Source organism: Delphinus delphis, chromosome 16 (genome assembly GCF_949987515.2).
Source record: "Delphinus delphis chromosome 16, mDelDel1.2, whole genome shotgun sequence".
In the NCBI taxonomy this organism is placed as follows: domain Eukaryota; kingdom Metazoa; phylum Chordata; class Mammalia; order Artiodactyla; family Delphinidae; genus Delphinus; species Delphinus delphis.
In genome coordinates this window covers 29,871,569-29,897,597 of record NC_082698.1, presented here as the reverse complement: position 1 = coordinate 29,897,597, position 26,029 = coordinate 29,871,569, and the positions used below count along the sequence as shown (strand labels likewise).

Genomic DNA, 26,029 nt, shown 5'->3' with positions numbered 1-26,029 from the left:
AGTGTATATATGCCAATGCTACTCTCTCACTTCGTCCCAGCTTACCCTTCCCCCTCTCCGTGTCCTCAGGTCCATTCTCTACATCTGCATCTTTATTCCTGTCCTGCCCCTAGTTCATGAGAACCATTTTTTTTTAAGATTCCATATATATGTGTTAGCATACAGTATTTGTTTTTCTCTTTCTGACTTACTTCACTCTGTATGACAGACTCTAAGTCCATCCACCTCATTACAGATAACTCAGTTTCGTTCCTTTTTATGGCTGAGTAATATTCCATTGTATATATGTGCCACATCTTCTTTATCCATTCATCTGTTGATGGACATTTAAGTTGCTTCCATGTCCCGGCTATTGTAAATAGAGCTGCAATGAACATTGTGGTACATGTCTCTTTTTGAATTATGGTTTTCTCAGGGTATATATATATGCCCAGTAGTGGGATTGCTGGGTCATATGGTAATACTATTTTTAATTTTTTAAGGAACTTCCATACTGTTCTCCGTAGTGGCTGTATCAATTTACATCAGGATCAGTTCTTAAACATTTTTTTCTAGCTATAGTCACTTCCTAGATAATTTCATCTAGACCCATGGTTTTAAATACCATTCACATACTGATGACTCCTGAAGTTATATTTCCAGCCCTCTACCTCTCCCCTGAACCCCAACTTCCTACTCTACTAAGGTGTATAACGTGCATATCAAACTTCCAACTTAAATCAACTAAGCACATGCAAACTCTGTATTCCCCATTCCTACTCAGCCCTTAGTCTTCCTCCCTCAGTAAATAGCAGCTCCTTTCTTCCAGTGGCTGAGACTTCAAAACTCGGAATCGTCTTTAACTCTCTTTCATGCTGCAACCTCAATCTATCTACAGGTCCTTTCAGCATTACCTCCAAGTTGTATCTAGAATCTGGCCACTTCTCACCCCACTGCTCCTACCCTAATCTAAGCCACCACCGTATCTTGCCTGGACAACTCTAACAGCCTCCTAACTGGCTTCACTGCTTCTATCCTTGCCCCCCTGCCAACCCTAGCGTCCATAGTAATCTTCTAAAAACTGCAATTAGATAATACCACGCCTCTACTCTAAATCTTGTAAGGCTTGCCATCTCACTTTCTGAGTGCAATCCAAAATCCTTATGAGGGCCTACACGCCATCTAAAACCTGGCTCCTGCCACCTTTCTGATTTCAGCTCCCATCTCTCTTCCCCTGGCCCACTCCAGTCTAGCTAAACTGGTCTCCCTGCTATTCTTTGAACACACCAAGCCTGCTCCTTTCTTGGAGGCCTTGTACTCTGTCCTCTGAGCTTCGTCACTCTTCCCTCAGATACCTGCATGCTCAATTCTCTCACTTCCTTCAGGCCTCTGCCCCAATTTCACCTTAACAAAAAAACTTGCCCTGACTATTTTTTTCTGAAATACTCCCTCCCCACGTCTCTCTCTCTCATTACCACGCTTTACTTTACTTCTTAGTGATGATTACAACTTGACATATTTTATACTATTAGCTAATCTGTTATTGATTGTTACCCCACTAATATAGGTTCAATAAGAACAAAGTCTTTGTGCATTTAGTCGTTGCTGTATCCCAAGCTCCTAGAAAAGTGCCTGATACATAGTAGGTGTTTAACAAATATACATGGAACGAATGGATTGGTTGAGTGCACTCATCCAGATGTCTTGGCTTCAAGTGAAGAGAGTGGTTTCCAGATGGTTGTCTAATTAATATAATCAAAACCACGTGTGAGGAACCGGGAGCGGTGTACATGGAGATCATCAGATGTGCATTTATTTATCACCAGAGGCCACCATGGGGTCCACAGATATTTTCAGGTTGCTCCTTGGTGCCAAATCATTTGCCGAACTCTAAGGTGAAATGAAAATCTGCCTTTAACTTCTTTGGCATGTCATTATCCTTGGGGACTCAGTGTGTTCATCTGTGAAATGGGCAGTTGGAGATGTGGGTATATTCTGCCAATTTATAGTCTACAGTGCGCTGGAGGGAGGTGGTTCAGCTGGGAGGATGAGCCACACACGCTCTGGAGCTTGACTGCCTGTGCCTGAATCCTGCCTCTGTTCCTCACAGGCCACACGACCTTAGGTAACTCACTCAGTTTCCTCATTTGTAAAGTGGGAATAATAAAAGGATAATAATAGCATTTAGTTCAAAGAGTAATTGTGAGTCTTATATAAGATAATACATGTAGCGCATGTAGGATATGGTCTGGCACACAGGTGCTCAATAAATGCTAGCTATTAAAAATGAGATGTTCTGGGGGAAGTTCTGAGGGGTCATTGCTATTAATGTGTTTTAAGGGCAATAAGCTATCCTAGAATATCAGATGATATGGAATCTTTAAAAGTGTGATAATAGGTTTTGCTAAGATGTATGTGGGTCATTGGCTTGGAGGAAAAGGGAACATACATTCCTGGCTCTCTACTCTGCATTGTGTGTAGCTCTGGCTATGAAACCCTAAAAGACGGACCAAACTATCTTTGGGTTGTGATCAAGCATGAGAAATTTCCACCCTGAGGAAAAATATTTGAAGGTTGCAAAACGAATGCTGGATTTGGTAGCCCATGATGATGATAGTGAAAAAGACACTTGAGGGAAGCTGTGAAAAATTTGGTATGACCAAATATATCTATATCAAGAAAATGAAGAGCATTGAGCAAAAGTCACGTGGAAGGAAAACCTGAGGAATACCACTATACATGAATGTAAATACTGCTTATAAGACATCTGAAGAATCTTATAAAAGCCAGCTCTGTGGAGATTCCCCCAAGAGCAGGTTGGAGAAATAATGAGCATATCAAGCCTATCAGAGACCAGGGTGGCTGTATTTTGTGCTGGAAAACAATATTTCCATAAGACCAGCAAGTTGATGTCTCTGAGTGAGAAAACTTGGAAGACTGTAGGTAAGCCAGGACCAGGATATCAAGCATGACATTGGGAGCTTTCCTGTCAACAGTTTTGATCACGTGAAACAAAATGGTGGCATCAAAATAGAAACTCCTCTCCCTTTAAAGCTATAGATAAAATTTGAAAATACATATCTATAGGTTTATAGATAAAATATGGAGTTTTCTGCTTCTGTGGACCATACATATGAGAGGATGTGCAACACTAAAGAAAAGTCTTTCAACATGCTGTGGCTAGTATGAGTATCATCTTTGTGGCTATCTTCGGTAACACTGATAATTTCCAGTAAATCTTGTGTTTGCAATAATGAAAAAAATGTGATAATAGTATTGTGATTAGGTAGGAGAATGCCCTTATTCTTAGGAGATACATGGTGAAGTACTTAAGAATAAACCCTCACAATGTCTGTCACTTACTTTCTAATAATCTAGCCAAATATATCTCTATGTTTCTGTGTCTATCTATCTATCAAGCAAATGTGACAAAATGTTAACAACTGTTGAAGCTAGGTGGATAGTATAGTTTATTGTACTATTCTTTCAATGTTTCTGTATGTTTGAAATTTTCAAAATAAAAGGTTGAGGAAAAGAAAGAACCCTAGAAATAGTCTAGTGAAGTCCAACACTCATTTTACAGGAAGAAGGTCAGGTGTGAAGTATTTACCTAAGGTCATGCTGCCTGAGGCAGGACCCAGGTCTGCTGGCTGCCCATGGCTCCCTGTGTGTGGGTTGCCGCTGTTGACCCTTAGGCAGCTGTGAGCTGCAGAGGAACATACCCAGCTTCCCCTCAGAGACCAAGGGGTGTATGGGTGTGTGAAAGGGCACCTGTGTTGGTATTTCCTTGTTTATTAAGCATATAGATAGGTCATCTGGTAGAAAGGTGTGATGTCGAAAATGTGAAAGAGGCACCGGAGCCAGACCTGCCATCCTTAGAGAGTGGGCGTACCCATTTGGCACCATCTGCTTGTGGTTTTTAATTGGAGATGGTGGTGTGTATGTCAACTCTGGGATTTCAGAGGAGAGAGGGAAGAGTAAGGGTTGGGGGCAGGGCCAGGAAAAGCAGCAAGGAGAGGCTGGCTTCAGTTCTGGAGCTCCCTGAAAGAAGGAACCCCAGGGTATCTCTGGGGATGAAACAAGGGTACATATTTAAAGAAAGGAGACGATTCTCTGCGGTCTGCAGCAGCCTCCTCTAGCTAGGGTTCAAGGCAGTGAAAAGGAGAGAGGGGAGAGGAGGGAACGTCCATGCAAGCCTCGAGAGGGGGCCACAAAGAAACAGAAGAGAAAGAAGAGGAAAAAAACGCAGACGAGGCAGCCTGGGCCACGATGGGGGAGGGGTTGGGAAGAAGGGCGTTGGAAAGGTAAAGAGCCCGCACCTAGGGGCCTGCGAACGAGTCGAGGACCCTCAGCCCTGGCAGGCTAGAGTGTCTTGCCCCAGAACGGTCCTGCCTCTCTCTCCTCCGAGTCTGCAAGTCCCTGGAGGCCTCGGTAGCGAGCGCCCAGGTCCTGGCTCTCTTACTAGGGGGAGGGGCAGGCAGGAGAGGCGGGGCCTCCGGGCCGGGCAGGAGCGGAGCTTCTGGCTGCGGGCGGGGCTCCTCTCCGGCGGGCGGGCGCCGGAGTCCAGGGCCGCCGCTTCTCCCACCCGATCTGGCGAGGCGCCTGGCCCCTCCTCCCCGCCACCCCCCACCCCCCGCCGCCCCCACGCCCGCCGCCCCTGTTAAAGATAAACCGGGACGCTGCCTGCAGGAGCAGCGGCAACCAGCGATCGGGCCCGGAAGAGCCTCGGCTGAGGCTTCGCCTCTCCGGCACGGCGACCTTATCAGCACCGCGGAGAGCACAGTGACCGTCTCCAGGACCTAGGCGCCCGCCCGCCCAGCAGCCCACGGGCGCACGGGTCTGCGGCGTCCGCATCAGCACCGTGGACAGCGCCCCGGGCCCCGTCTCTTTGCCGCCAGCCCACCTGCTCCCCGAGTCAGCACGGCGGACAACCCCCCTCGACGGGCCCCGCAGCTGCTCGGAGCTGTCAGCGCCCCCGGAACATGGCCACTGAGGTAGGGAGCGAGCACCGGCCCGCAGGCAGTGCCCGGCTGCTGTGGGAAGAGATCCCAGCTAGGGGCGGGGAAGGAAGACGGAGGGTGGGGTAGGATGGGATGGGGTGGTTTCCCGGATCGGGTCCGGAGGGAAGGCGTGGGGGAGGGGCGAAGTGGCCGGGGGGGAAGAGAGGGGCTCCTCACTGGAGCTCATTTCACCCCTGGCGTGTCAATCTTCCCCATCGGAGTCCCGAAGCTGTCCGCACCACTTGTTGGCACTAGTGCCAGGTTTGCTCCCGGGGCCTCAGCTGGGGTTTCCCCTTCCCATGGACTGAAAGTCCTGAAACCACTTCCCTAGAGGCTTGGAGACGAGCCTGAGCCAGTTTTAGGGGAGAGAAGGCGGCTGGCTGCTGTTGCTACGTGGTGCAGCCATCCAGCTTCTGAGCCCAAAAGCCTGGCTAAGAGATGACAGACCTGCCTTCACATCTGCATTTCCTCCCCGGGGGCAGGGGGGCAGGAGGGGACAAAGAATCCTCAGGTCAAAACCCCAAATGGTTGGTTTTAATGAGCTGCCTGCACCAGTTCAATTTTGCATATTACCCTTTCTTGCTTCTTCACCCCTTTTGAGTTTCCTGTACCAGAAGACCGCATTTCCCTTGTGTCCGATGGGAGGAGCTGCCTTCTTCAGGGTGTGCCTATACCTGTGTCACCTTCAAGGGACTTGAAAGCTGAACCAGGGACCTATTGACTGAGGGCAGGATCTATGTGCATTGCTTAAGAGATCAGGAATTACCTCCTCTACCCCCTCATTTCACAAGGGAAATGGAGCTCTTCATATTCCCACTTCATAAGTGGTAAAGCTAATACCTGAAGGGGAGGACCTATTTAACACTCACACAGCGTGTCAGCAGCAGAGCTGAAAGTTTCTTCTTTGGATTTTGGAGTGGAACCCAGGACACCAGATTTCCTCAGTTCTAATGTTGACTTTTTTGGTGGTGTTTCCCCATTTCCAACCCAGCTGGAACACAAGCCAGGGGGACAGCAAGGGCTTTTGAATGATCCTATGCAGTGCCTCTGGGCACCCTGCTGAGCAGCGTGACATCAGTACCAAGTGTTACTGTTGTTATTCTGCTGTCGTCGCCACCACAGAACGAGGTGCGGTTGCTTGGCATCACTCGGCTTTCTGACAAGGCACAGGGTTAGCTAGGAGAGCTCGTCCCTCAGGACCCTGTGAGGGGACAAGCCCTGCACAGACCCATGGAGCTTGGTTTCTAGGGTGGAGGAAGGCAGAGTGCTCAGAAAGTGCCAGAGATACTGAGAAGAGGAGGAAGAACAAAGGAGAAATGGCCAAGGAGCTGGTCATGTTCCAGACAGGGCTGGCAGACTGCAGCAGAGAGGCTGCTGGTGTTGGACAGGAAGGGGAGACTTCAGCCACGTGGGGACAGTTGGGCCAGCAGTGTGGGCAGAAAAGGTGGCCACATCTGTGATGAGGCCCATTTGTCCCGGCACATCTCCCTCTCAGGTCTGCTATGGTTCACAGATTCTAACCAGCAGGCTTACATCTCTAGGTCGAGGCAGTGTTTCCTGGAGGCTGCTGTTAGCCTGCTGTTAGCTCTGCTCATAATGCTTCCGTGAATATAGGATTTTCCTGTATACAAAGCACTATCACATGAGTGATCTCCTTTGAGCCTTAGAGCAACCCTGTGAAGTAGGCGAGGATAGTGTCATTATCCCCAATTAACCGATGAGACAACTGAGGCTCAGAAGCTTGCCTAATCCCTGTGAAGGAGCCAAGGAAGGCATCATTCTCCCATTTTACAGATGATGCAACCGGAGTGCTGAGACTTATCCAAGGAAATATGGCTAAAAAGTGGCAGGGCCAGGACTAGAACTTGAGTCTTCTGCCTCCCTGGCCAGTGCTTTGTTTGCTGCATCCAGGTGTATCCAGTTAGCCAACTGTGTTGCCCAGTAGAGAGTAGAGGACTAGGGGTCCTGACATAAGACTTTGATGGGGGAAGGATGCAAAGGAGTTCTGGAAGGGCTGGAGTATGGGGACGCAGGTACCCTGACTGGCCTGGCTGGTTCAGCTTGAGGGCAGAGGGATGGAGGAGTGCCCACAGGGTTGAGGGGCTGAGGACAAATATTGCCTATTTCCCAATTTGGCCTTGGGTGGACTCTGATGGCAGCACAGAGGGAGGAAGCCTTAACTCTGCCAAGGCACAGGACGTTCACATTATCTGGGCTGCAGAGCGAGTCATTTTCCCCAGGCTGTTTTTACTGTTAGGACTGTGTTAAGATTACCAGGAAAAACCTGTTGGGAGAAGTAAAACCTCATGCCAAGCTCCTGTGGCCATTCTCTTAGGATTTTGAACGGGAGGTCCTCAGCTCCAGCAGAAAGTGTTTTGAGAGGAGGAGAGGGGAGAGAGGGAGGGAAGAAGAGACAGAGGGAGAGAATTGAGAAAGATTGGATATTCCTGGATGGAAGGCATGGAAACTGGATATTTTCTACTCCCTAATTTCTGTTTAGGAGTTAGCATTCGGGGAGGGGTGTGTGTGAGGACCTCAGAGGAGGGATGAAGCCTCCTGAGCCATACACTGACCTCATTTGGAAAACTGTAATGAGCCCATTTCCTGCGTGACAAACCTCTGCGAATGTGTGTCATGGGAGCAGGGTCTGCCCTGGAAACCAGTCCAGATGGCCGAGGACAACTGGGAAATGCTTGGCTGGGAGGGGCTTGTCCAAGTGGTGGAGTTTGGCCCCTCAGAGATTTTTAAATGCACCCAAGTAGCGTTAGCCAAGAAAGGCATTGGAGGTTTGATCTCTGAGGCATGAAATTAACAAGCAGCAGACAAGGCGCTGGGCTGGGGCTCTGGTGCAGCCTGAGGAGGAGGCCCTGCGCCTGGGTTTCCATCCTGAGCCCGGCTCGGCTGCCTGTGACTCAGGATCCTCACTCCCCCTCCACTCCCCAGCCAGGGAGGATGGTGTCGGCTCATCAGCTGAACCTTGTGATTCTTGAGTTGAGTCTCAAACACATCCTCTGGCATTCACTGGTTTTTAACGAGCCTGGAGATGTGGGCCAGATGGGACCTCCTGTTTGTCTTGGTCCGACCTGCCTGGGGGTGCTCATCTGCCCTCCAGTGCTCGCTGCTCGCCGCCTCTGCCAAGGTGACTCTGTCAAGTGTACAGACCCCAAATGTGAGACCTGGGATGCCCACTCTCCTGGCAGCCTCCTTTTCCCTGCCATGCAGTTCAAAAATTGGTGTCAGCAGATCTCACCACTGATTTTCTCTTTCTTCCTCATGCAGGGCCTCTTGGTCCTGTCCTGACTCAGCTGCCAGCAGCTGGGGGATGGTGATGGGAGAGAGGGGAGGGTTGAGGAAGGTGAGAAGTAAGAGGCAGGAGACCCTGCCTCGTCTTAGATCCTACTAACTACAGATGCGTTAGAATCTTAGAGTCTGTGTGCTCTAAGTAGATCTGGGAAACTAGGGCTCTGGCGTACAAAGTGTGCCTGATACCATCCTCTAGCACCTCCTCGAGACCCCACAGACACTCTCCAGGGAGGGAAGAAGATCCCTAGTCATCCAGAGCCAGGACAGTGTTCTAAGGCTCAGAATATTGTTGGGTTTGGAAAGCGTGTTGACCCCTCCCACTCTGGCTACTTGAGAACACATTGATAAAAGCCAAAAGGAAATGGGACTGTACTCTGTAAGGTAGCCCCCTAAAATCTTAATGGTGCAATAAAATAGAGGTTTATTTCCTGCTCAATAAAGTCCCAGCCCGGCATTCCTGATCAGCAGGTGGCTCTCCTCTAGGCAGTGATCCAGGGACCCAGGCTCTCTTCATCTTGTGGTTCCACTGTCTTCAACACATGGCTCTCTTGGTTTCTGTGGGAGGGGAGAAAAATCACAGAGGAGTGGTGGTCTTTATGAGCCAAGCCTATACGTGACATTCATCACTTCCATTCGCATTCCGTTCAGTCATACGGCCACACCTAACTGAAAGGGAGGCTGGGAATTAATCTAGCTGTGTGACCAAGAGGAAGAAGTGGCTGTAGTCAACAGCTAGGCAGTCACTAGAGACGTATACCTGCATGGCAGCACACAGTATGTGTGCGTCAGTCACAGACAAAGGAGGGTATTGGGGGGGAAGAAGCTGAGCCTGTTTCAGAATAGCTGAAGCACTGTTCTTTCCTTTTCTTTCCATTCTCACCATTATTTTTCTTAAGTTAGACCCACTTTAATTTTCCCCTGGACTACTACAAAGATAGTCATCCCTCCACCTGGCCCCCTACCCCAGTCATGCCCACTTCCCAGGCACCACTCATGAAGCTACCAGAAAGATCCTTCTGGGGCTAGGGCAGTCCATCCTCAAGATTGACAGGCTCATGTAGGTTGGTTTAGAAGCTCGGAGGAAGGTCACAGCCCCTTCCTTTTCCTTTGAAAATACAACTGTATGAAACCTTAACCAGACAGAGCAGACACACTAATGAATAACATTTTTATATTACCAAAGCATTTTTTATTTTTCAAAGCTAACGTAGGCTCCTACTAAATGTCAAGGGGACTCCTTCAATTAAAACCTTGATTAGGGGAATCAAGGACTATAGGAGCCCTTATACAGTATTTCATCCAATTACAATACTTTAGGGTCACACTCTTACACAGAGCAAAATTCACTGGGATTTAGGAAAGTCTTGTTAGCACCATCCCAGGACCTTGATCCACCTGTCATCTGATCCTACTACCACACTGAAAACCTTTCTCTCTTTACTTATTCTTCCCCCAGCTCTTAAGCAATTTAAGTATCTTCTATCTTAAACCCTCCGCTCCAGTAGGAACTTGTCAAGCTCTTTGTGATCTAACCCTTGCCTTCTCTACACTCTCATCATCTACTGCTCTTATCTGCTCTGCAAACCAACCTCAGTCTTGCTGAAATCTGCCTCCAGTCATCGGAGTAGACCTTGTTCTCTGTTGTCTCCGTTAACTTTGCACAAGCTCCTCCCTCTGGGTTGCCTTTTCTTCCCTCCCTCACCCCCCTCCCCGCGCCCCCCCCCCACCGCTGTAGCTCCTTTATGACTCCACACAGACTTCAGGGAGCCTTTTCTGAGTAAGCGTTTCTGGGGGAGATGCTACTTCTCCGCAGCATTTATCAGTCTGATTCATTGTGTATTTACTTGTCTTCCTCCCTGGAGCTCACAGACTGTCTTTTGCTCAGCATCCCCAGAGCCTGGCAATAGTAGGGACTCAATAAATGAAAGCTGAGTGACTGAACGGATTCACCTTAATTACACAGGATGAACTGGCTGTGTTCACTCTGCCTTTGGGGCTTGGGCTCCACGTGGTTCCAGTGTCTGGAATATTTCACCCAGTGGGAAGCTTGTCTCAAATGCGGGTGATGGAGGCTGGAAGTGGAAGAAAGAGGCCCAGTTCTTCCGTGGAATTGAGCCCACTTCTCTGAAATGCTAGAGCCTGTGTCAATGTCAAGTTTGCAGGTGTGGACAGAAGTCACCCCACTCCTTCCTACAAGGGCAGGAGATTTCTTCATTTTCTGGCCTCAGCCCACTTTATCCACAATTTTCTCTGGGACATTTGGATGTATGTGGGCCCCTTCTTTCCTGTGATGAGACGTGCTGGACGTGGAAACAATCTGTGGTATCTCTGACTTAAGCCATAACCTGGCCTGAACCCACCTCCCTCTGAGTTCATGGGCGCATCCCATCTTCCTTTGCCCCACAAGCTCCCCTCCCCCAACCCTGTCAGCTCTACTAGGCGGGATGGGTCCGAGGCATCAGTGTTGTCCAGTGCTGGGGTCCCCAAGCCACAGCCTGACAAGCTGTGAACATTTGATACTTGCTGAATGAATGAAAGAGTGAAAGACCCCACCATGCATATGTGTGTGTGTGTGTGTGTGTGTGTGTGTGTGTGTGAGAGAGAGAGAGAGAGAGAGAGACAGGGAGAGAGAGAGAGACAGAGACAGAGAGAGACAGAGAGAAAGAGGGGGGGGGGGATCTGGGCTAGCCACCAGGAAGTGTTTTCCTCTCGTTAAAGTTTGTTCCTGGCTCTGTTGGTGGTTCCAGAACCTCTCGCTTTGGCTCAGCTTTGGCTCTGCTTCAGGCTTTTTCTAGATCTTTCTGGGATAGCTAGAGGCATCTTCTGGAGTAAACTCAACAAGCCTGCTTCCCGCAACCTTCCTTGAACATTTGTGGGGTAGACAAGTTGTCCTGCTTTGCTGGGAACTTTCCTGACTTTAGCAATGAAAGGCCCACACCCCAATAAACCCCTCAGTCTTGGACAAACCTAGAAGGATGATCACCTCGAGTGCGTGTCTCCTGAACGTCTCCCCAGGTCCACAATCTGCAGGAGCTCCGGCGAAGTGCCTCGCTGGCCACCAAGGTCTTTATCCAGAGAGACTACAGCGATGGGACCATCTGTCAGTTCCAGACCAAATTCCCCCCAGAGCTGGACAGCCGGGTAAGGATGTCTTTTGCTAAAGTTGGATCATAGACTATGATGGAACTGAGGGGCTTATTAGAATACGTATATTTTTCCAAGAAAAAAGTAGTATAGGAAACAACTTGCTCAGCCACTTCAGGTGGAAGAACTAAATAATGTCCTTAACACTGTCTTGCTGTCACCTTCTAGAAAGTTAGAGCTGAAACACCTCAGAGATTTTCTAGTTCAGTGGCTCTCAAATTTCAGAGAATCACCTAGAGAGCTTGTCAAACAGATGCAAATTCCTGGGTCTTATTGGAATTTGCTTATTGGATGACACTAGGTGTCGTCAGAGATGCTGACTCAGTTGCAGGACTGGGTTCGGGAATCTCTTTTTAGAAACACTTCTTAACCCCAGCTGCACATTAGAATTTCCTGGGGAGCTTAAAAAAATCCCAATGCCCAGCCCGCACCCAAGATCAATTAAATCAGAGTGTCTGGGACTGGGGCCCAGGCATCAGCATTGCTTTAAATTTCCCTGGGTGGTTCCACTGTGCGTCCGGGGCTGAGTATCTTAATTTTTAATGAGGAATCCCCAGGTGCTGTGGAACTGGGTGATTCACAGATCCCACTTTGAAAATCTCTGGTCTCCTAGTACAGTGATTCTCATGCTGGGCTGCCTGTTAGAATCACCTGGGAGCTTTTGAGAAAACCTGGCAGGGCGTCAGCTTGGGTAGAATAGGATAGTGGTAGTCTTTGCTGCTTGGAACCACCCTCTCGCTTCTCAGACCATTTGAATCAGAATCTCCTGGAGGCGAGACCTGAGTATGCCTATGTTTCAAAAGCTGCTCAGGTGATTTTAGTGTGTACCACAATCGAGAACAGCTAAGCCCTTGAACCAAAACAGGCAACGTCGACGTCCCCTGGAAGCACAGAATCTCAGGCTCCACCCTGGATCTACTGACTCAGAATTTGCATTTTAACCAGATCCTGAAGTTATTCATATGTGCATAAATGTTTGGGAAGCATTGCATTAGTTCATCCTCTCATTTAAGAGAGGAAACTCAGGGCCAGGAAGAGGAAGTGACGTGCTGAACTGACTGAGGGCCGAAAGGGCCTTGGCGTCCGACTCTCCGCTTTTTCACAGGACTCCTGTTTCCTTGGTGGGTATAGATAAAACTGGGTGCCTGGGTGATCAGAGTCTTGGCAGGGAAAGCTTAGAGACCTGGAGGAAGGGCTGGAGGGTGCTTTTCCCTCCTTCTCCCCACCTCGGCCGGAGGGGAGAGCCTGATGCGCCATCACAGGGTCTGCTGGTGGCATCAGAGGCCGTCAAGCAAGGGTTCTGCCCACAGCCTCCCGCTCCAACTCAGCTACTTGGTTGTTTCATGGACCACTGGCCCCTTGCAAGGCATCAGCTTCTTCTGCTGAGTTTTGCTCCTGGTCCTGGGTGTATGTAGCCCTCACCCCAGGCCCCCTTAGAACTGGCCTGGGGTTGGGGGAGGGCAGAAGAAGGACCATGACCTTTCATTCAGCAGCCCAGGCAGATTTGAATGAGTTTGGGAGGGTGGGGCAGGGGTGGCCTTTGCTGATCTGACCCCTAAACAACTTTTGGGGAGCCATGTAGATCTCCTCATCTTAGCATGCCTGTCCTTTGGTGCAGGGGTGATCCCTGAGATACAGCAGCAGGGCTTGGGTCCCAGACAGGATGGACATAATTTTCTTTATATGTTCACTCCAGATCTTTATAGAAGTAGTGGCTGGGAACCCCAAAGCTTCTGACTATTTGGGGGGAGAGCTTTTGTTCTAGACAGGAATGGGAGGTCCCTAATCTTATGTGATGGGCAGTTCTGGTCCTGTGGGGGTGAGGGGGTGCTTAAAGAATGTAAAAGATGGGATGAGAGACACTCTGATACCTACTGAGTTTGGAGCATGACCTTCCACTCCAGGCTCCAGTGGAGGGCTGCATGGTGAAGGGCACAGACTCGGGTCAGAGCTGTGTAAACTTGGCCAAGTTCATGCAGCATTCAGCAAGTATTTATTAGGCGCCTGCAATGTATTGGGCACTGGAGATGTAGGAGTGAACACATGGACCTTATTTTCTATTAGAGGATACAAAAAAATTTAAAAAGCAACAAGAAAATATGTAGGTGGTAACAAATACTGGAAATATAAGAGAGAAGGTCAAGTACAAAGGGGGAGCTGGGCAGAGGACATGGGATGCTGTCAGATAAGGCGAGACCTAAGCGGAAGTAAGGGAAGAGCCAGGGCAGGGGATGTCTGGGGAAAAGTACTGCAGCTGAGGACACAGGCCCAAAGGACCTGTGGCATTTTCAGGAAGCAGTGGGCAGTCGGTGTGGCTGGAGTCAAGAGAACAGGAGATGGGATCAGAGGAGTTGCAGGGCCGGGCCCTGGAGGGCCTCACAGGCATGTAAGGACTCCTTGGATTTTACTTGGAGAGAGATGGGGAGACTTGGGAAGCTCTTGATCAGAGTTATGACATGATCTGACTTTAACAGTCTCCCTTGGCAGGGCTGGGGGCAGGGAGACCACTTAAAGAGGTCAGAGATGATGGTGGTCTGGACCACAGAGCAGAGCTTCCGTCAGGCTTCCCCTGTAAAATGGGGGTGGGAGTCGTACTTCTCTGATAGGATTGTTATGAGGGTTAAATGAAGGAATACATAAACAGTGCCTGGCACAGAGAACGTGCCTAATGGATATTAGCTATTACGGTCATGGGTGCAGGCAGGATAGCTTCTCAGTTGTCCAAATGCATGGGGCTGTCCTGTTCTGGGTAACCTGTTGTTTTCTTTTTTAAGTAATTAATTAATTAATTTTTGGCTGCGTTGGGTCTTTGTTGATCCGTGTGGGCTTTCTCTAGTTGCAGCGAGTGGGGGCTACTCTTCGTTGTGGTGCCCGGGCTTCTCATTGTGGTGGCTTCTCTTGTTGCGGAGCATGGGCTCTAGGTGCGAGGGCTTCAGTAGTTCTGGCACATGGGCTCAGTAGTTGTGGCTTGCGGGTTCTAGAGCGCAGGCTCAGTAGTTGTGGCTCATGGCCTCAGTTGCTCCATGGCATGTGGGATCTTCCCAGACCAGGGCTCGAACCCGTGTCGCCTGCATTAGCAGGCGGATTCTCAACCACTGCACCAAGAGGGACGTCCCATGGGTGACCTCTTAACTGGGAGGAAGTGCCTCCTCCTGGGAAGACACTCCTGAGGTCTTACCCAATCCATCTCATGCTCTCCAAACGTGGAGAGCCCCTACTAATCAGGTCCTGAGCCCTCTCACAGCCATCACAATGGTGTGTGTGTGTGTGTGTGTGTGTGTGTGTGTGTGTGTGGCAAAGTCACTGGAATTCCTGCTTGATCTGCTGCAGAAAATGTTCACATCTTGGATTTCATGGGAATTTTCAGTTTCCAAGGGAGGTCAAGTAGTCATTCTTACTCCCATTTTACAGATGTGGAAACTGAGGCGAGAGTGGTTAAGTCATCAGTCCAAGGTCACACAGCTAGCTGATGGCCAAGTCTGGACTGGACCCCAGGTCTCCTGACTCCCTGTGTGGCGCTCCATGCGCTCCTGCAGCCTCGCCGGTGTTCCCTGTGTGCCGCCAACCCCAACGCTGGTGCGGGCCCACCACTGCCACCTCCAGGGAGGCTGACCTGGGCCTGGCTCCCTGTCCCTCTCTCCCTCCAGATCGAGCGGCAGCTCTTTGAGGAGACTGTGAAGACCCTCAACAGCTTCTACGCAGAGGCAGAGAAGATTGGGGGCAGCTCCTACCTCGAGGGCTGCCTGGCCTGTGCCACGGCCTACTTCATCTTCCTCTGCATGGAGACCCACTATGAGAAGGTGGTTCCTGCCCCCACAGCCCCGCATCCCTTCCCCCAGGGCTCCTGTGCTCCACCCTCATCCTCAACCGGTCCCTGTCCTTGCAGGTCCTCAAGAAGATCTCCCGATACATCCAGGAGCAAAATGAGAAGGTCTTTGCCCCCCGAGGTCTCCTGCTCACAGACCCCGTGGAGCGTGGGATGAGGGTTGTATCCTTTCCAGCTGTTCCGTGCGAGGGCACAGAGCTGCCGGCCAGTGGGCCCCTGGTGAGGCTGCTGGGAGATGGGACCACCTTTGGGGCCTCTGTTCAGGGAGTTCCTAGGGTTCCCCACACCCCTGGTCATCGGCCCCTGCCTCCACCCCAAGTTAGTGCTGTTTGTGCATTTTAGGCTTCGCTTTTATTGAGCTGCATTTAATCAGTGCTTAATACATGCCAGATATCATAGTAAGTGCTGTGAAAATATGAATCCATGTACTTCTCATAAGACCCCTATAAAGTGGCTAACTCTTCTTATTGCCTTTGTAGCTGACCCTGGCTCAGGGCCGCCCAGCTGGTGACCGCCAGAGCCAGGATCTGAGCTCAGGCCCACTCGTCAATGCTCTCGCATGTAACCCTCATTGAAGCCCGTTCAATGAGCAGGTCCTGTTGTTGCCCTTTCGCAGATGAGAAAAGTGAGGTCTCGGTGGGAGGCTGGCGTTCCAGAGGGTTATAGGTCTGCTCACTCCACCTGGTCAAGGTGTACCTACATCCTGCCCCCCAGTCAGCAGCAGAGGGTAGAATTGTTTAAAAATAACTTTTACTGGAAAACTGACAGGAAGAGAGTAAAGAAAATGCAAATCCCAGAATCTCATGCTTACAAAGCCCAGGGCCAGCCTCTTCTCGTCTTTGCGACTTTACTATGTGCAGGCATTGCGCATTACTTGTTTTATTTCATTTAATCCTTGCAGTAACCCCAAGATTCTATTATTATCCCCACTTTACAGATGAGATGGGTGAGCTGAGATCTGAACGTAGGACACCCAAGTCCTCACACTTCCTGTGCAGTACCACCCCCTCTTGGGCACATCCCCAGCCTGGGACACAGCGATTAGACGCACTAGAATGCAAGCTCCTGGTCTTGGCTATGGGCAGGAGCATCTGAGCTGAGTGAGCGCAGGTGCGAGGAGGGGCTCGGGTCTGGCTCCCCGGGCCTCTGAGTCCTTCCTGTCTGGGAACCAGCACCAGCTCTGCCTCCCGCTTCCCTGCTGGCCTCCATCAGCCAGTTCCTGTCCGCTTGCATCCCTCCTTAACGCCGCCCCAGATCGAGATCTCCATCTACGAGGACCGGTGCAGCAGTGGCAGCTCCAGCAGTGGCAGTAGCAGTGGCAGCGGCAGCAGCAGCGGCGGGGCGGGTGGCCGGTGACTGGCCGAGAGTCCTTGCAGGGAGGTGTACGACTGGACTGAGGGCCCTGCAGACCTGCGGCGGCTACGCTACCAGAGCACCCGCTTCTGAGTCGTTCTCTGGGCCCACCCTGCTGCCCAGGGCAGGAGGGAGGGTGACCCGCCCAGTGTTGCCTGCGGGCCATCAACGGCGCCCCCTGCCCCTCGCCCCCTGGCAGGACGGTCCACTTCCTGACCTGGCTCTTACCCGACAGGGCTGGTCTGGGTCACACAGAGGCAGGTTTTCCAGGGGGAGGCTGGGGTGAGGACAACACAATTTGGACAGCCCCTCTCTTCTGCAGCTCCCCTCCCAACACCCCAGAAGAGGATCCAGGTCTGTCACGTAGAGAATTCCCATCCTGCACGATTCCTCACCCCAAATCCCGCATCCACCAGGACTCCCTCCATCAGGGCCCTGCTCCCCATGGCCGTCTCCCAGTGTCTGCTCTTTCTGATGCCACCACGGGGCCTCTGCCTGTCTGTGACCCTGCCTCCACCGAATTCAAGGTCTGGGGAGACAGGAGTGGTCAGCCTATGGGCGCTGCAGTGGGGAGCTCTTCAGCCCCCTCCTGACCTCTTCTAGACTCATGGTGTCCCTGTCCTCCACCCAGAGCCTGGAGGTCATCTTAGCCTTGCCAAGAAGTGTCCAAGTTCTGCGACTTCACAGGCCACCAGGTGGTGGTGGTGGGGCACATGGCCTGGGGCTCTGGGAGGTCATATGGGGGTCTGGAGAAATGCCTCATGGAGAGATGTAGCCTTGGGGGTTTAACCGCCAGAACTGGAGCCAACTTCCTGAGATTAGAACCTGCACGTGTGTGAGAATGAGTGAGTGTGCACGCAGGCACATGTGTAAGTGCACATGTGAGTGCACTATGTGCGTGAATGCACCTGTGTGTACTGTGTGTGAGGGCAGGTGTGTGCATGGTGAGTGCACTCGTGTGAGTGTGTGCACACACGCGTGTGTGCATGTATGTGAGTGCACTTGTACGTTCCCCTTGGCTGCTGGGCCGATGACCCCCTCTCTGCATCCTGTCTTATCTTCGTGCGCCACGGTCTGGCTGCTTCTCTGTGTGGGTCCAGCCTGTCCCCCTGTAAATAAATGTCCTAATGTCCCTTGCCCCTTGCCTGGGCTGCCAGGTGGCTCTTCTTCCTGGCCTCTCCCCTACTTGCAAGGTTCTCCCCACCTTCTGACTGTACTGTGTACATTCTGACAAAAACGAAGTTGGGGTTCTAGGAGAACGGAGCCAACCTTCCAGGGCCTTCCGTGCCCCCCTCTCAGTCCCTCATGACAAGGCAACGGGGCCATGGACACTGCATATTCAGCCCACCCAGGCTCCGGGGCTCCCTAAGGCTGTGTAAGTGAGGCTTCTTTGGAAGGTCAAAGGAGCTGCTAACCTGCAGGGGAAAAGGCAAATTCCTTTCTTGAAAGGAAAGAGGGGTGTCCAGCCAATGAGGCCCTGGCTGCCGACACCCAGCAGCCCCATCCTGGTGCCTGAAAATGGACAAAGGAGACTGCCTGCCCCAGCCGGCAGGAGGTGCTAGAGTGGATATGAAAGACCAGCTAGCCAGGTAGCTTTCTGGAGCCAAAGAGGGGCCTGGTTTTCTTTTGGATGCAGGAGTAGCGTGTAGGAAAGTTCCAGAGAGCTGGAGAGGGCAGCCCAGCCCCTGAGCCTAAGTGGGTGCCGGTCCAAGGATGCCCCGGGTGAGCTTGCAGCCCAGTGGGCTCCAGCACAGCCCCTACCCCTATACCCACCCTGGCCCACCGTATGGCTGGGGCTGACCTGTGCCTCTCCTGTGGGAGGGCTGGGCGTAGGCGATGTGGTGGCCTTTTGCTTTATTATTTCTTTTTCCAATAAAAGGCCTTGCCTAGCTTGAGGCTCTGTGCTGCTTCTCTCCCCCACGGTGGTGGGAGGCCAGATCTGTGCCCCAGGACCACGGCGAGGAGGCAGGGCTGAGTGTGCTCCTGAAGAGGCAGCGCCCTGACACGGGCAGGACAGGCCCTGTCTTCTTGGAGCTTGCAGTCTAGTGGGAAGCAGACACTCTGCATCCCTAATCTGGAGGCTTTATGAGGCCCTGGGATCCTTAGGTGGGGGGAACAGGTTAGACTGAAAGCCAGGTCAAAATCAAGTCACGGGGCTTCCCTGGTGGTGCAGCGGTTGAGAGTCCGCCTGCCGATGCAGGGGACGCGGGTTCGTGCCCCAGTCCGGGAAGATCCCACATGCTGCAGAGCGGCTGGGCCCGTGAGCCATGGCCGCTGAGCCTGCGCTCCCCAATGAGAGAGGCCACAACAGTGAGAGGCCCGTGTATCGCAAAAAAGAAAAAAAATCAAGTCATGGATTAATTAGATAAATACCCATTTCTTGAGCTCATATCTGTTCGGGGTTGGATCACACAGGTCACTCAGTTCTAAAGAAAAGTATGTGGGTGTTGTAACCTAGTAGAGTTGTGTCTTAGCTTAGGCTCCGGACGCGCAGTCTCAGCGGCCATGGCTCACGGGCCCAGCTGCTCCGCAGCATGTGGGATCCTCCCGGACCGGGGCACAAACCTGTGTCCCCTGCATCGGCAGGTGGACTCTCAACCACTGCGCCACCAGGGAAGCCCTGTGTCTTGGCTTTTATAAAAATAAATAACATTTAATGAGCACTTACTGTGTGCCAGATACTTTGCTAAAACCATGTGGCACAGATGTGGGAGGACATTTAAAGATCATCTAAGTGAGGCAGAATGGAGGCCCAGAGAGGGTGAGTGACTTGACCTAGGTCACACAGCTGGTTGATGATAGTGCCAGGTTTAGAACCAAGGTTGTCTCCTGACCCAGTGCTCACTCTGACACTTTGGGGATGACACCCTAATGGAAGTTGCCCGAGGCTGTAGGATGGCCGGGGTCACACATTCAGGTCTGTGGGACAAGAGAGGAACCCACCAGACCATGGCAACAATGGCTCCACCTCTGGGTGGGGGTCTGGGGGGGGCCCTCTCTGAACAGGACCCTGCGTTTCTTCCCTGTTTGTACTTTCTGCTTCTAAGGGGCAGCTGGACTTGCTGACTCTGCTGAAACCTGGGTTGTGGGTGGGTTGTCACAATGGAGGCTGTTCTTTAACATGCAGGTAGGTTCATTTTGTCTGTCCTGTTTGCAACATTATTATTATTAGTAATAATAAACAAACAATAGTAGCTAACATTTATTTAGCACTGACTATGTGCCAGGCACTAGGCTGAGACTCTACATAATTCATCATTCAATCCTCACAACGACCCTCTGTGGTGTGGACTATTATTCCCACTTTACAGATGAAAAGACTGAGGCTCACAGAAGTTAAGTAACTTGCCCAAAACTATACAACTAGAAAGTGGCAGAGCTTGGCTTTGAATCCAGACAGTCTGACTCCAAACTGTGGGGAAGACGATACCAGCTTCAGAGACCCCCTCAGCCATCCTAGGGTGAGGATTTGGCAATAACCCAGGGAAGGACTTGGAGGTGTGCCTCGGCTCCAAGGGAGGGAGGTCTGGTACCTTCAAGCCCAGGGCATCACGGGAGTGTAGGTGGTTGGGCTCCTCATGGGCATGTGGGGCCCACAGGGGCAGCTTGGTGAAGGGCAGTGAGGGGAGAAGCCGGCTGAGGCGTGGCTTCTCTGCCTGGCTTTCCTCTGCTGGCTCAGTTATGGGGGAAGTGGCAGCCACATCCCTGCAACCTCCTTGCCAGCCAGAGACAGGCCCCATCAGGCCTCAGGAGCAGAGGAACCCTCAGGCAGCTCTGGGCTGCTGCTCCCCCATCACTGTCCCCTGACTCCGCTTTCTGGCTTCCTTTGGCCAAAGGCAGGGGTGTGTGTGAAAACCACAGGGTTTACAGAAGCTCATGGTGCCACCGAGTGGTGGCATCTTGCACTGCACCCCCAAATCAAAACAGATCAGGCCAGAGCCTCTCCGCGGCTGGGAAAATTCTCCGCGACCCCCAAACAAGCAGCTGCTCCCACCTGCAAGGACTTTTCTGTGACTTCCAGAGTGGCGCGGGGCAAAGATGGAGTCCAGTCTGTGGTGACTCTTTCTCCCTATGGCCAGCCACCGGGGTGCTGCCTTTCTCCTGGGGGTCTTGCAGCCTGGGAAACCCGACCTCCCTTCTCCATAGCTCTGGAAGGACTTACAGTGACGAGGTGTCTGGCATGAGGCACCCACACCTGGTTTTGGCTTTACTGTTCACCACGTGTGAAGGCAATGCAAAGAGCGCCCCAAGTCAGACCTAAATTGGAGCTCCGGCTTCGTGACAGTTGCATATGGTGGAAAGACCTGGAGCTTTAGTTTCCCCAGCTGTAAAATCGGGATACTAATACTTTACAGAATTGCCTAGACAAGTGCTTCTCACCCTTGGTCGTAATCAAAGTTACCTGGGGAGCAAGAAAAACCACTGATGCCTGGTCCTGTCCCCAGGGATTCTGATTTCATTGTTCTGGGGTGCAGCCTGGGCATCAGGAGTATTAAAATTTCCCCTAGAGATTTTAGAGCGAAGGCAAGGTTGAGAACCCCTGGTTTCGACGGTACCTAGAGCCTATGAGCTTTTCACAGGCCTCTGAAGATATCTGAGACCTGAATGGAAAAGTTGATCGGTTCCATGAATTCAGCCAGACACAAAATGAGTATGAACTCTATGATTGCACGTATAACACGTTCTAATACAGGCAAAACTAATCTATGGTGTTAGCAGTCAGGATAGCAGCTGCCCTGGGGTTGGGGGGCAGCGAGTGGAAGGGGGCCTGGGGGCTTCTGGGGACTCCTGATGAGCTGTTTCTCCATCAGTTACATAGGTGTGCTCACGTTCAGAGCATTCATGGAGTTGTACACTTAAGATTTGCATATTTTCTACAAGTATGATACACTTCAATGAAATTTACCAAGAAAGTTCATTGGCTTCAAAATAGGAAAAGCACAAAACTGAAATTAATGTTTTATTACATATCTACAAAATGTAACATTGTCAAACAGTCAACTGCAATTTAACTCGAGTTGTGTGTGTGTGTGTGTGTGTGTGTGTGTGTGTGTGTGTGATTTAGTGCGAGTTGCGGATGTATATGGAAATGTTTGATATGATGAGGGGTGGGGCACTTAAAAAAGAAGGTTCCTGGTACCTAAGAAAATCTTAGAACAGCCCAGGTTTGTGCCAGGAGCTCTTAATCTTGACCCCTTGCCCTTGTATGCAGAACGATGTGCCTTTAACTGGGGAAGAGAATCCACAGCTTTCAGCAGATTCTCAAAGGGGTATGTGACCCCCCCCAAAAGGTTAAGAACAACTGGTTTTGAGGAGCCGGTGAGAAGCTGGCCACGAATGTGCCTGGCATGAAATGGGTGTTCTTTCCCTCCTTTCAGAGTCCAGCCTTCCGAGGTTTCCACAGAACCCTTCTCAGGCGACTTTGGGAGGATTTATTCTCCTGGCGGCACTGAGAGCAGATTGTGCTGTACTCACAGCTCTTCCTCTAAGAGGCTATTTAAAGGGCCTGTCACTTCAGCATCTGCTGGACAGCAGAACTTAGCGTCCCAGAGCTGCACGGGGACTCGTGGTTTTGACAGGGATGATGGAGGAGGTGGAAGGGTATGGAGGGGGTCAGAAAGCTGTACCGGTCCGCAGACCCCTGGTCAATTGCTTAACCACACTGAGTCTTAGCTTGTCATTTGCAGAATGAGAGCGTTGTGAGAAGGCATCTTTGTAAATGATAATCTGTTTCTCCAATGTAAGGTATTGTTATTGCTGGAGTTACGCTAGGATCTCATTATACCGTGGCCTCAGGATGTAGATTTATAGCCAGGTTCCAGATTCTTGCATAGAACAAGCAAAATCCAAGGGTTCACTGACCCCCTAATATATGCGAGGAGCTCCTGTACAGTATTATCCCATTTTGCTCTTTAACGCTCTTGTGGGTGGTTATATTTGAATTCTCATTTTATAGATGAGGAAATTAGATGGTTAAGTGGCTTCACGAGCGCCCACAGCTAGTTAGTGTCGGAGCGAAAGCTTGAACCTAAGTCTCCGATCCCAAATCCGTCTCTTATTCTGTTACTGGGTGTCACAGTTAGACAAAAGGTTCCGTTCTGCCTGGATTGACTCATGAAGACAGATTTCAGGCTCAGAGAGAAGCATGTGGGCAAACGCAGACACAGAAAAATTAGATTTGCAGGGGCACGAAGGGGCTGGTTATTTTGGAGTAATTCAAGTTATCGATTTCTGTAATGGAAAAGTGATTGCGGACCAGCTACCACCTGAGAGCTGTGCTGAGCAAGGCCCTGGAAGGGGAAATGTTATACACAGCTTACAAGACCTTGTGGCGGGGATGGCCTTCCTCCTGTCCCAGTTCCTCTTGAACTCTTGGGGGTGGGGGCGGGGATCTTGTCTTACTTATTTCTACCACCTTCCTCCCCCACCCCCAAGTGCCTAGTGCAGTGCCTCACCCTTGGCAGGTGAACGAGAAGTGCAGCCCATCACAGGCTGGCAGGAAGAGACAAGAACATACAGACATGAGATCCTCAGGCCCCTGGGGCAACGTGCCACTGAGAAGCAGCTTAGGCAGATGCAGACACAGACAGGCAAGTGGTCACCGAGTAACTGAATTAAATGGTGACCCCAGGCCATCCCCTGCACTAGGCAGCTTTAATAGTGTTGCCCTGGCCGTGATCTTGTGGCTCTGCTCATGATCTCCACCTGGGAGGGGAGGGAAGGGGAGGAAGTGTACATCCTGACCCTACTCAGCCCCTGCCTGGGCACCATTACTTTGAGGTGGTGAATCCTTGTGGGGCTGAGTGCTTTGCCCGGAAAGTCTGGCCCTGGGGTCCTAGAGGGTGAAGTACCGTGGGTGGATGGGTAGGTGGATGGATGGACGGATAAGTGGATAGATCAGAGAAGATGTGTATAGGGAGATGACTGATGGATCAGAGGTGAGGGAGGGGGCTGCCTAGCTTGAGACGGATGCTCGCAGACAGTGGAGAAGCAGGTGAATGGATGGATACTGGTCGGCCCTGTGCTCCCCAGTGCAGGTCTAAATACAGGACTGGAGCTCTTCAAAGGGAAGATGCTGTGTAGGCCAGTCCCCACATGAACTCCACATTTATAACTGTGAGTGATGGCTGTGTCTCGTTGGGAAAGATTCTTATAGGTCTAACATGGCCCCAGTTAATGACTTATGGATTGTTGTAAAATCAGGCCCTGCTAGAAGTGAAAGCAGGAGGTTAAAGGGCCTGGAACAGATTTCATCATAATATCTGCATTTTAACAATCTGGGCAGTGTACTGAGCACCTTATACGGTCTATCTCGACGAAGCCTCACAAAAGCTCTATGAGGTTATGCCTCCATTTGCAGTGGATGAAGAAACGAGTCTCGGAGAGGTGAAGCCGCTTGTTTAAGGCCACTGCGGAGTGCGTTGGTGGGGTGCCTGGGATTCAAGCCTGAGTCCACCTGATCCCATAGTCCCAGGGTGAAGAGAGAATTTTAAGGAGAGATGGAAGGAAAGAAGGAGGGAGGGAGGGCTGCAGGGTTTGGGGATCAGCTCTGTAAGAAAGAATGTGGTCTTTGACACACGAGACACCTTCTGCCCTGGGTGAAGCTTTGCGAGCTCCCGGCTTCCTTCTCCCTCTGTCCTCTCTGTGTCTGCCTTCAAGGCCTATACATCTTGAGCTTGGGGACTGGAAAGTGCAGAGAAGGTATATGTGGGATTTGCTTTTCTCCCTTCGGCCTAAGCGTGTCCCTCTGCTTGTCCCCACCAGCAGTCTGGGAACGTGTCTGTGCTTTTGTCCCTCCCCCGGAGCTCCGCACGCATGTCTGGGCTGGGCAAGGAGAGTCAGCCCTTAGATCTTTTTGCGGGAGGTGTTAAATGATTCTGGGGGATAAATCCTTCGTGACTTCTCTGGGTCTGGCCTTGAAGAAGGACAATGAGTTACCTTTACGGGAATTATTCTGGGCCCCTTCTGGAAGGCAGGTGGGCAGGCATGCTGAGGTCATGAGATTCTGGGCAGGGGTGACACAGATTCTCCTTCTGTCCCCAGCCTCATCCCCTGTGCTCCTGACCCTGTCTGCAGCCTCCCCTCTCTCAGCTGATCGGGGCCCTCTCGGCACCTGGTACCTCCCCCGGCTCTCTCGTCCTGGCTGTGTTCCACGGTCCAAGCACGGTGCCTGGATTCACTTGGTGGACACTTCCCCTGACTTTGATTCTGTGTCAGCAGGACAGAAAGGACAAACACTGGCCCTCATGTTCCTAAAATGCTTGAGGCAGCTGTGCTTCTGAAATACTTTGAGTTTCTGGAGAAGGAGGCAGAGTGAGGCAAGGAGTCCCAGGCAGGAGTCAGATTCCCAATTAGGCTGTGGCCCTCAGGAAAGTCACTGCTCATTTTTGGGCCTCCGTTTCCACATCTGAGAAGGATGGGGCAGAACTAGATGACGTCTCAGGTGCCTCTGTGTTTAATGATCTAGGATTCCGTGCTGGTCGGGGGCGAATCCCTGGGCCAGTTCACTAGCTCCGGGTGACTCCTGCTCTGTGCAGCTCAGTCAGTGCCATGCCCTCCCTGCTGGCTTTACCGCATTTTATGAGGATTCTCTTGGGAAATGGCACCTCGTGAGAACTAAGTTGAACGCTTCAGCACAGCCCAGGCCCCGGGAAGGTTTGGTCTGCTCCCTCATGGCCATTTTCGGTCCTGAGATTGCTTCAGCTCCCTGTGGGCGGCCAATGTCCTCCAAACCTCCCACACTGCAGGCCCCCGGTGACCTGGGCCATGGCAGGCTGTGCTGGGAGCCGCATGAGATTTGGCACTGAATAGATCTAGGCTCCATCCTGAACTTTGCTACTTAGTAATATTGATAACATTTCTGATTTACTGAGGGCTTACTAGGTGCCAGGCCAGCCCTATGTCAAGTATTTTATATCATCTTGTTTAATGTAAAAACTTTGTGTGGTAGGTATTATCCCCATTTTACAGATAAGAAAACTGAGGCTTAAAACAGCTCACCTACCTCAAATCCCTCTTTCTCAGCAAGGCCTACCCCGAGCCACCCTATTTGAATGGCATCCTGCCTATCTCAGCGCTCCCGATCTGCCTTAATGCTGCTTCCTCCTTCCCACCTAACCTGTAACATACTATATACTTTACTTATTATGTTGTTTAGTGCCGGCCATATGTCACCAGGGCTTTCAGGAATCTTTGCCGGTGATGTTCACAGATGTACATTCCAAGCCACTAGAACCGTGCCTGGCACATAGCTGGTGTCCAGTGTATGCCGAGTGATACCCGGTTAAGTCATCTGCCCAGGTGTCAGTTACTTAACCAGCCGTGTGACCTTGGGTAACTTATTGTTTCTAAGCCTCAGTTTCTTTGGTCATAAAGTAGAATAATAGCATTTATCCCATAGGATGGGCTTGGGGATTCTTGGAGA

General features: G+C 51.2%; 2 protein-coding genes across 2 annotated transcripts in view; one reads left to right on the top strand and one right to left on the bottom strand.

The window, feature by feature from the left end:
• The first annotated feature begins 4,622 nt into the window (after window positions 1–4,622).
• GOLGA7B (golgin A7 family member B) lies at window positions 4,623–19,145 on the top strand. Its single transcript, XM_060034336.1, has 5 exons — window positions 4,623–4,973; window positions 11,298–11,423; window positions 15,074–15,226; window positions 15,313–15,414; window positions 16,507–19,145. Exons 1-5 carry the CDS (start codon window positions 4,962–4,964, stop codon window positions 16,606–16,608), a joined length of 495 nt encoding a protein of 164 aa, XP_059890319.1. The 5' UTR covers window positions 4,623–4,961; the 3' UTR covers window positions 16,609–19,145.
• Window positions 8,704–26,029, bottom strand: part of CRTAC1 (cartilage acidic protein 1) — a 156,264-nt gene continuing 138,938 nt past the window's right edge. Inside the window, exon 15 of the mRNA XM_060034327.1 lies at window positions 8,704–8,837. Coding sequence (XP_059890310.1) covers window positions 8,815–8,837 — 23 coding nt within the window. The 3' untranslated portion in view covers window positions 8,704–8,814. The remainder of the gene's footprint in view (window positions 8,838–26,029) is intronic.

Excerpts from the sequence above, each read along its gene's own strand:
- GOLGA7B (XM_060034336.1), top strand. Across the intron at positions 15,227-15,312 it reads TGGAGACCCACTATGAGAAG|GTCCTCAAGAAGATCTCCCG; the intron begins GTGGTTCCTGCC and ends CTGTCCTTGCAG. Across the intron at positions 15,415-16,506 it reads TGGAGCGTGGGATGAGGGTT|ATCGAGATCTCCATCTACGA; the intron begins GTATCCTTTCCA and ends ACGCCGCCCCAG.